This window comes from Eretmochelys imbricata, chromosome 11 (assembly GCF_965152235.1).
Source record: "Eretmochelys imbricata isolate rEreImb1 chromosome 11, rEreImb1.hap1, whole genome shotgun sequence".
Taxonomy (NCBI): domain Eukaryota; kingdom Metazoa; phylum Chordata; order Testudines; family Cheloniidae; genus Eretmochelys; species Eretmochelys imbricata.
The window spans coordinates 1,454,571-1,464,943 of NC_135582.1; the positions used below are offsets into that span (position 1 = coordinate 1,454,571).

General features: G+C 71.5%; 1 protein-coding gene across 1 annotated transcript; it reads right to left on the reverse strand.

Annotated features, from left to right (window-relative positions):
- Positions 1-277: 277 nt before the first annotated feature.
- LOC144272469 (uncharacterized) lies at positions 278-3,247 on the reverse strand. The gene is made up of 3 exons (XM_077830546.1): positions 3,183-3,247; positions 979-1,233; positions 278-655 (listed from the first exon to the last, which is right to left on the reverse strand). The coding sequence occupies exons 1-3, from the start codon at positions 3,217-3,219 to the stop codon at positions 462-464; spliced, it is 486 nt and encodes a 161-aa protein (XP_077686672.1). The 5' UTR covers positions 3,220-3,247; the 3' UTR covers positions 278-461.
- Between the last annotated feature and the right edge of the window lie 7,126 nt (positions 3,248-10,373).

Consider the following 10,373-nt stretch of genomic DNA (forward strand, 5'->3'; position numbering starts at 1 on the left):
TACAATCGGCACCAGTAAGTGAGGGACAGTGCCCCCGAGGGAGCGGAGAATGGAACCCAGGAGTGCTGCCCACCCCTCACTTCTCAGCTGTGCAGGAGGAATGCCCACATGTGCAGAACCCCGGCGTCCGGGGGCAGGCGCTGAGAGGGTTAAACAGCTCCACACAGGGGGACAGGACTGGTTCTTTATTGAGGGAGCGGGTTATGGACAGCGGGTCCCTGCCTGCCCTGCCTGGCACGCGCTGGAGGCCGTCAGAGCCCGAGTGCTGCCCTCCCCCATCGCAGCTTTAGCCAGACCCCGCCCCTGGCCGTTCATCCCAGCTGGCCGTGGCGCTGCGGGAGGCTGCGGCTGATGCCCGGCCAGCCTGGGTGGGGCCACGGCCCCTGCGGCTGGCTCTGGGCGGGCATGGGGGGGCTCAGTCCCGCCCAGCAGGGAGCAGGAACCAGGGAGGGGACCCGGCTTCAGGCATCGTCCTGCTGCGGCGTGTGCGTGGCCTGGCACCAGAGCCTGGTGGGCAGGTTCTGGCAGCCCAGGAACTCCCGCCTGCGCTTGTCCTCCGTCCGCGGCGGGGTGCTGTGGCAGGGCGCCCCGGCCAGGGTCACGTTGAGCAGCTGCAGCGTGGCCCCAGGAGAGGAGCCGGCTGCCGCGGGCCCGCCTGGAGAGCAAGGGAGGCAGTGTCAGGGCCGAGGGGGAGCTCCTGGGGGGTGCCCAAAGCCTGGGAGAACAGCGCTACCCCCCACCTACCCCCGTCTCCCCTGTGCCAAGCCCCAGTGGAGGGGGGACCCCCTGGGGTCGGTGCCCCAGACTTGCACCAGCCGTCCCCCCGCATGCTGGAGGTTGGTGCCCCCCCCGGCATGCCCAAGGGGCAGCTCCAAGGCGGGCCTGGGCCTGGAGGGTGACACGGGCATCTCCTGTGGGGCTCGGTGCCGCTTGCCCAGCGGGGGCCTCGCCCTCGGGATCCCCGCCCCGCCGACCCACCTGCCCGAGGTCCTGCAGCAGGCACTGGGCGGGCTGCGGCCGAGCCCAGAACTCGCTGGGGGCCGAGCCCCGGGCGACGTCGGAGCCCAGCTGGCCGCTCACCAGCACCACGTTCCCGTGCCGCCCGGACGCCAGCAGCTTCCTGGCCAGCGGGCCCGGGTAGCTCCGGTCGAGGAAGAGGAAGACGCTGCGGGCGTTGCAGCCCTCCAGGTCTGCCAGGAGCTCGGCCACAGGGTAGCGCTCCCTGGGGTCGGCCTGCGGGGGGGCAGAGGGTGCCTGTCAGTGCCCTTCCCCCACCTGCCCGCAGCACAAAGGGGAGGGGTACGACGCTGCCCCCCCCCCCCAGCTGCTTGGAGACTCCAGGCAGGAGATCAAGGGAATTCCAGCAGCCCAGCACTTGACAGGGGGGATTAGACCCGGGGGGGGGTCCCTCCCAGCCAGCACAGATGAAAGCGCCAAGCCGGGGCCTTTGAAGTGCAGCAGATCAGAGGCGAGGGGGCAGCGAGCTCACCTCCACCTGGAGATCCGGGGGGGCCCGGTTCTCTCAGCGCCACCCCGGGGCCCTGGGAGAGGCACAGAGCCGAGGAGTCACCCCGCGTCCCCTGAGGCCCCCACTGCCCCAGGGGGCCGGGCGAGGGCACAGCGGCGTGACGGGAAGCAGCAGTTGCTGCGGGGTCCGTACCGGGCTCGGGGCTCCCTCGGGCTGAGCTCCCCTGGCACCACCTGACGGGAACCTCAGGCCCTCCCCTGCCCACACCCCCCGGCCCCGGGGGTCCCAGCTGGGGGGTGCCCACTCTCGCTGCCGTTCTCCTTGCTGGCCCACAGGAGCATGGTGCCGTCGCGCCCGCCGGGGCTGTTCAGATAAAGCACCAGGGAGTCGGCGTAGAGCAGCCCGCGGCACCCCAGCGCCAGGTGGCTACGGCTCAGCCGCTTCTCCGCGGCCGGATAGACGTCACCCACCTCCGCGCCCCTGGGGGCAGAGAGCCCTTCAGTGAGGCCACGGGCAGCGCCCGCCCCCAGCCCCCTCCCGCCCTGCCTGCCCATACCGCCCCAGCCCTGTCTCCACACCCTGGGGCCTGCCCTTGGGCCCATGTCCCCGCCGAGCCCCCTCCTTCGGCACCAAGCGCAACCCCTTGCAACCGGGTGCAGCTCTGCCCCGCACGCCCCACCTCTCCTCCCAGTCTAGGGCTGAGTGGGGGAGGGAGAAGGCCGGTGCCCGCTGCAGGAGCTGGTCAATCTGCAGAGCATAGGGCACCGTGGGGGGCTGTGCCAACCAGTGCCCTAAGCCTTGATTCACTTGGGCCCAGTCCACAGGGTCTCTGCCCCCAGCCCAGCCCCAGCCCCTGGTGGCATCGCACTGAGACCCGGCGTTGGGGCCAGCGCTGGCAGCCAAAGCCCCAGGTAGCCCCTGCTGGAGGGGTCAGGGGGTGATCACAGGCTCCGCATGGCCTGGTACCCCCCCCCCGGGCAGTCACTCGAAGCCCCAGGGCCGCGCCCTGACCTGGCGCCTGGCTGTCGCCCGCGAAGAAGGCCTCGATGTGCTCTTGCCGGAAGCCGATCCGCCCCAGCATCTGGGCGAAGAGCCGCAGGTTGCGGGCGTGGTGGGGGCAGGTGATCTGTTCCTGCCAGCCGCCTGCGGGGGGGGCGGGGGCAGCGTTGGGGGCAGCACGGGGCTCGGCTGGCCGGAGCCAGAGGGCTGGGCAGGGAGGGGGCACCAAGGCCAGTGTCTCTCCAGCCCTAAGGGAGGGGCCAGAGCCTGGCAGCACCTGCCAGTGGGGGGGTGGGGTGGCACCGTGCCACGTTCGGGGCTCTGACGGGGCACCCAGCTCACAGCAGCAGGATTCAGCCCCTCGGCGCCAGGGGAGGGCAAGGGCCCCCGCTTCAGGGCCCTCGGCCCGGCCCACCCCCATTCAGCCCCAGAAAAGACAGAGCCGGGGCAAGCCGCCCTCCAGCATGGCCAGGGGGATGAGCCCCACTCAGGGGGGGCTGAATAGGGAACTGGCCTGGAGACGCCCCAGCCCTGCCCCCTTCGCACCAGGCCCCCAGCTGGGAAATGCCCTTCACCCCCGGCCTATGGGGCCGGAGCCAGACTGACAGCCCAGAGGGGAAAGGCCCCATGGCCCAGTCCCTGCCCTGGGGCCAGACCAGAGCCAGCGCCCCCTCCAGGGGAAGGAGCGTGTCCCATTCCCCCCCCGGGGCCACACCTGAGATGAGCACGGCGTGGTGGCAGGTCTGGTACATGCGGCAGGACTCGTGGGAGGGCAGCTGCTGCCGGTGGCATCGGCGCGTGTTCTCGTCCAGCTCGCAGGGCGCGGCCGTGGGGCTGGGGCTGACGACGGGGAGCGAGCGGCTGGGGGCACGAGCAGCTGGGGGCACGAGCAGCTGGGGGCACGAGCAGCTGGGGGCACGGGCAGCTGGGGGCACGGGCTGAGCCCCTGCAGCTCTGCGAGGAAAAGCAACAGGTGATATGTGGCAGGACTGACAGCCAGAGGTGGGGCATGGCCGACAGACGGACAGACAGAGGACGGGCAGACAGACAGAAGTGGGGCAGGGCCCACAGACAGACAGACAGAGGCGGGGCAGGGCCCACAGATGGACAGACAGACAGAAGTGGGGCAGGGCCCACAGACAGACAGACAGAGGCGGGGCAGGGCCCACAGATGGACAGACAGAGGTGGGGCAGACAGAGGCGGGGTGGGGCCCACAGGCAGACAGAGGCGGGGCAGGGCCCACAAATGGACAGACAGAGGTGGGGCAGGGCACCCACAGGCTCATGGCTGAGTCAGAATGGGGCAGAGGGGAATTGGGGCAGCGGGCCGGGGGGGGGGCCCAGGGAACAGCCTCCTTCACTAGCAGAGCTGGGCCCGTCACCTGCCGGCAAGGCCCCGGGACAGTCACCGGGTTGGGGTGGTGCCTGGCCGGGGCCCCATGCCCCAGTGGCCGGGGCCCCGGCTGGGGGGGAGAGTGGGGCGCTGCATTCCCTGCGCAGGGGAGTCCCGCTGATCCCTGGTCGCCGGGTGCCAGAGCGGCCCCTGGCTGCCGCCCCGGCTCCCCGCGCACCCACCTACGCAGTGCAGCCTCTGCGGGCGCCTGGGGTCCTGCGCCGGGACCACCGGGGGCAGGACGTGAATCTCGCAGAGCCCCGCCAGCGACTCCTCCCGGCGGGCACGCCTGGCCCCGGCGGCCTCCCCTGCCCTGCCCGCCGCGCCCTTGCCGCTCGGTCCGGTTCTCGCAGCGGCTCCGCAGGGCCAGGGTCAGGCACTCGTAGCTGCCCGTGGGGCGAGCGCACGCTGTGGGGCCGGGCTGAGCACACCAGGACGGGGGGGCCGAGCTGAGGGGCACGCTGACCCACGCAGCCGGAGCCCAGGACCCATCGCGCCAGTCACCGCGCAGGGCAGGACGGGGCACGTCACACCAAGTGCTGGGGAGCCCCCCACTGAGCCCCCGCCCGCTCCCTGCGCACAGCGCCCCTAGGGCCCCCCACTGGCATTGGGGCCCACCCTGACTGCCGGGGGAGAGCCCCCCACTGAGCCCCCGCCCGCTCCCTGCGCACAGCGCCCCCTAGGGCCCCCCATGGGCATTGGGGCCAGCCCTGACTGCTGGGGGAGAGCCCCCCACTGAGCCCCCGCCTGCTCCCTGCGCACAGCGCCCCCTGGGGCCCCCCACGGGCATTGGGGCCAGCCCTGACTGCTGGGGGAGAGCCCCCCACTGAGCCCCCGCCCGCTCCCTGCGCACAGCGCCCCTAGGGCCCCCCACGGGCATTGGGGCCAGCCCTGACTGCCGGGGGAGAGCCCCCCACTGAGCCCCCGCCTGCTCCCTGCGCACAGCGCCCCCTAGGGCCCCCCATGGGCATTGGGGCCAGCCCTGACTGCTGGGGGAGAGCCCCCCACTGAGCCCCCGCCTGCTCCCTGCGCACAGCGCCCCCTGGGGCCCCCCACGGGCATTGGGGCCAGCCCTGACTGCTGGGGGAGAGCCCCCCACTGAGCCCCCGCCCGCTCCCTGCGCACAGCGCCCCTAGGGCCCCCCACGGGCATTGGGGCCAGCCCTGACTGCCGGGGGAGAGCCCCCCACTGAGCCCCCGCCTGCTCCCTGCGCACAGCACCCCCTAGAGCCCCCCACGGGCATTGGGGCCCACCCTGACTGCCGGGGGAGAGCCCCCCACTGAGCCCCCGCCTGCTCCCTGCGCACAGCGCCCCCTAGGGCCCCCCACTGGCATTGGGGCCCACCCTGACTGCCGGGGGAGAGCCCCCCACTGAGCCCCCGCCCGCTCCCTGCGCACAGCGCCCCTAGGGCCCCCCACTGGCATTGGGGCCCACCCTGACTGCCGGGGGAGAGCCCCCCACTGAGCCCCCGCCCGCTCCCTGCGCACAGCGCCCCCTAGGGCCCCCCATGGGCATTGGGGCCAGCCCTGACTGCTGGGGGAGAGCCCCCCACTGAGCCCCCGCCTGCTCCCTGCGCACAGCGCCCCCTGGGGCCCCCCACGGGCATTGGGGCCAGCCCTGACTGCTGGGGGAGAGCCCCCCACTGAGCCCCCCGCCCGCTCCCTGCGCACAGCGCCCCTAGGGCCCCCCACGGGCATTGGGGCCAGCCCTGACTGCCGGGGGAGAGCCCCCCACTGAGCCCCCGCCTGCTCCCTGCGCACAGCGCCCCCTAGGGCCCCCCACTGGCATTGGGGCCCACCCTGACTGCCGGGGGAGAGCCCCCCACTGAGCCCCCGCCTGCTCCCTGCGCACAGCGCCCCCTAGGGCCCCCCACTGGCATTGGGGCCCACCCTGACTGCCGGGGGGAGAGCCCCCCACTGAGCCCCCGCCTGCTCCCTGCGCACAGCGCCCCCTAGGGCCCCCCACGGGCATTGGGGCCCGCCCTGACTGCCGGGGGAGAGCCCCCCACGGGCATTGGGGCCCACCCTGACTGCCTTTTCTCGCCTTGGCCCCAGCCCCTCTGCGGAGGCGGGACGTGTCCAGGCGCAGCCCCCGGGGGCCCGGCTGCCCCATGCCAGACAGGCAGGGCGGGGCAAGGGGGCTGCGTCGGCGGCTCTAGTGACCCTCCGCTCCCCGGGGCTGCCTGTCCGAGCCGGGGCGCGCCCGCGATCTGCCCCATCGCTCCGAGTCCGGGGCAGAGAAGGGGCCGCGGGCGCTGCCGGGACGGAGAGGGCCGGGCCGGGTTCGGACGGGGATGGGGAGCGGGGCACAGAGGGGACGAGGGGGGCTGGGTCGGGGACCGGGGTCATACGCGGTCGGGCTCGGGGTGGGGAGCCGGCCTCGGGGGGCGGACGCAGGGCCCGTCCGGGCTCTGAGCCGGGCTCGGGGGCACGAAGGGGGCCGGTGACCTGGGGCGGATGCGGGGCCCGTCCGGGCTTGGAGCCGGGCGGGGAGCCGGGGTCGGGGGCACGAAGGGGGCCGGTGACCTGGGGCGGATGCGGGGCCCGTCCGGGCTTGGAGCCGGGCGGGGAGCCGGGGTCGGGGGCACGAAGGGGGCCGGTGACCGGGGGCGGACGCGGGGCCCGTCCGGGCGCTCACCCAGGTAGACGCGGTCCGGGCCCCGGCAGCGCCGCGGGCTGACCCCGAAGTCCAGGCGGAAGATCCGCGGCGGGTGGCCGAAGCTGGCCCCGGGGCTGGGGTCCGGCAGCAGCGCGTCGTGCTCGGGGGGCGCCCCGGGGCCGCTGCGCTTGGCGCCGCCCGCCGCGCCCGAGCCGTCGGGGAGCAGCGCCCGCACCTTGGGGCCGGGCCGGGCGGGCTCCGACACGTAGAGCGCGGGACACTGGGGCCCGGGGCGCCCCGCGGGGCCCACGGAGCCGCCTGCAGGTGCCGCAGGGCGGCCGCCCCCCAGCGCCGGAGCCGGGGCTGGGCGAAGCGGCCCGAGCCGCCCAGGGGCTGCGGCAGGGCGGCCAGGAGCAGCAGCGGGGCCATGGGGGGGACCGGTGCCCGGGGCGCTGCCTTGCGGGGCCGCCTCCCGCTCTCCCGGGCTCCCCTCCCCCTGGGGCTGCCCTGCCCCGGCTCCTCAGCGCCCTGCCGGGGCGGTCTCCCCGGCTCTGCCCTCCCGGGTCCCGGCCGGTCCTGGAGGCGGGAGCCCCGGCTGGAGGGACCGTGGGCTGAGGCGCGGCCCTGGAGCCCGCTGCTTACCCCGACCCTGCCAGCGCCGGACCGGCTGGAGGCGAGGGGGGAGCGGGCGGAGTCAGGGCCCCCCCTGGGCGCCGGGGAGGAGTCGGGTGGAGGCAGCCTCGGTCCCTGCTCGTGTCAGGAGCGGGATGCTGATGTCCCGCCCCGGCAGCGAGTCACCAGTGACCCAGGGCTAGGGTAGGAGGGGGCTGGCCGGGGGGGGGAGCCCAGAACTGGGGCTGGTGCGCGGGGGGGGGGCCTCAACCCAGGGCTGGGGTAGGAGGGGGTTGCGGGTGCGGGGAAGAGCCCTGGGCTGGGGCGGCAGGGGGTGCGGGTGGGTGAGAGGGGCACTGGTCGGGTGGGGGAGAGCCCAGGGGTGTGGGTGGGGGGGCAGCCTTGGCAGTGGCTTCCCCCCAGCTGGACACCAACCAGCCAGGTACTGGGCGCCAGGCAGCCACTGGCAGGAAGGGTGGGAGGTGTTGGGAAGCCCGGGGCAGGGGCTGCAGGAGGGGCAGGATCCGTCATTGCAGCGACCCAGTCTGGCTGCTGGGGCTCTCTGCCCTCCAGCCCTGGGTGCCGGGGCAGCCGGCTGTACGTGGCCTGCCAGTGCTGGAGGGGACCCCAGGGGCACCGCACTCCACCAGGGGCAGTTCGACACCAGCCTATCACTTGCCGATGGGGGCAGGAGCAGCCACCCTGGGGTGACGGGAACAGGCGAGGCCTGGAGGGGCCGGCGGCCCACCCAGGGGCCCCCTGTGGCTGCCCATCCTCACAGCCTCGGCCTCAGTCCTGATTCTGGCTTTGTCAGCTTTAGCTACACAAGGCCTCTGGCCTCCCATGGGGCCGGCTCCGCGCTCCCTGCCCGTTGTGGTGGCTGTAGCCAGCACCTCGGGGCCTGGCAGTCCAGGGGTCTGGCCCCGCTTTCCTCAGAAGCGCCCGTGTGAGCACCCAGGCAGGGACTCTTCCTCCGGGCTGGAGCTTGGTGGGGCCAAGCCCTGACTTGTACCATGCAGGCCCGGGGCAGGGAACAAGGCCGCAGCGTGGAGCTGGTGCTCTTAGCCCCAGCCCGGGCGGAGATTCACTGGCACTGACTGCCAGTCAGTAGCTGCGCTCAGGAGAAAGAGGGCAGAGGCCCTGCCCCAGGGTCAGTGACCCTGCTCCTGGAGAGGGCCCGCCAGGCTGCCCGTGGGGTGGGGGTGGGGGGCTGCCCTGCATGGGGGGCGGGGAGGCCTGTGCTTGCCCCTGCAGCCCTAATGGGAACAAGCTGCTTAGGGGGCTGCCAGTGTCCCTTCCCCACAGGGCCAGAAACGCTCCCTGGGACATTTCCCAAGCACCAGCTGCTGGAGTCTGCCCAGCCCAGCTTCCGCAGGCCGAGGCCCAGGGAGACAAAGCGACTCTCCTTGTGGGAGCGGCCCCCCGGATGGCACCCCCAGGCCAGGAGTGCTCAGGGGCAGGGTGTGACGAAGTGGGACTGTTCTTAATGTTTCCTCCGAATATTGTGGGGGTGCCTCAGTTTCCCCTACGCAGTTCTTAAGTATCTAGGGGGTGGGGTAAGGGTGTATGATCATTGCAGAGACCTACAGGGCAGGTGTGTGCAGGGGTCTGGACACAGAGAATGGCCGACACCCTGTTTCCTGGCAACTGATGGCCTGGGCTCTTCCCCCCTGCAAGGTGAGAGCTAAAGGGTTGGAGAACAAAGGAATCAGGTGACCTCCTGGCCCGGGGAAAGGGACAAAGCCCAGAGGAGGAGGGGCTGGAGGGAGTTTCAGTTTGGGGCTGGCTGGGACGTGGAGTGAAGAGCAGACGTGGTTGACTCACGGCCCCCCAAAATGGACCCAGCCGAGAGGTCCCGTTCTCTGCACCTGCAAGCTCTGTTTTAGACCATGTTCCTGTCGTTTAATAAACCTCTGTTTTACTGTCTGGCTGAGAGTCATGTCTGACTGTGGAGTCGGGGGGCAGGACCCTCTGGCTTCCCCAGGACCCCGCCTGGGCGGACTTGCTGTGGGAAGCGCACGGAGGGGCAGAGGAGGCTGAATGCTCCGAGATCAGACCCAGGAAGGTGGAAGCCGGGTGAGCTGTGTGTCCTGCAGACAGACTGCTCACAGAAAGGCAACTTCCCCAGAGTCCTGACCGGCTTTGTAGGGAGCAGTTCCAGAGCATCGCCCAGGGACTCCGTGACAACTGGTGGCAGCCGTGGGATGTACTGCACCCCGTGGACGGCGCTTCCCGCAGTAAGTGACTGGGGAGCAGTAAAACGAAGGGGAATTGACGGGGACCAGGCGTGCTGAAGATTCAGAGAGAGACGGTTTCAGGGGGCGGTTAACCCCTGGAAGTGTGTGACCAGAGAGAAGGACTTTTCCAGTAACAGGGTCCCCCTGGGGATTGCAGTGAGCAGTCCCAGGGGCGGGGGAGTCTGCAGCTCGACCCTGGCAAAGAGGCGGTGACCTCGAGAAGGGCTGGCACACTAGGGGTTCTCCCTGGAAACCGTGGGGAGCTGAGAGCCTGTGAGTCCACAACAACTTGGGAAGAGCGGAGTGACGGCCTGTCACCGTCTCCTTAAGAAGGACATTGTAACCCTGTGCAGAAAGGAAGCGTTGAGCCTTGGAAAGTTCACCAAAGCACAGTTCATCGTGCAGCTGGAGGGGGATGACCGCTCTAAGGAACAGATTCCTGACCCCAAATGGGGCTATAGCAGGATCTGGGAGCAGCTGGAGTGGGAGCCAGGCATCCCCAAGACTCCTGTCCCCGACCAGACGAGGGTCTTCACAATCTGGTTCCCCATCGGGGGATCGGAGACGGATGGGATTGGAGCTGAGTCCGAGAGAGCAAGAGGACTGTGAGAGACAGCGAGAGCCCCAGAAAGAGCTGCAGAAGCAGCAGCAGGATGAACTGGCGGTGGGGGAGCAGAGAGGCCTAGGGGACCTCCCCAGGGTGAGTGGGGATAGACCCCGGGGTGCGAGTTCCGCAGGGAACCTCGAGACTAAATTGCTGCCCCTGGTTAAGGAGGGGGGGATGTGGATGCCACCTCACTGCCTTTGAGCAGGCTGGCGATTTGAACCAAGGGGACCCTGAGGAAAAGCCCCGGTGTCTTGTTCCCTTGCTGGGTCCCAAGGCCATAGACTCCGTCAGCCAGATGGGTGGGGAGGTGGACAGGCTCCCACTCCTGACCCCAACCTATACGTCTGTGTGGAGTTTCCTGGGGCCAGGCCCCTCGGACCCCCAGTGGGAGCGGAAGGGGATGGTCAATGGGGAGACATTCCTGGGGTGGCGAGATCCTGGGACAGAGAGAACTGTTCT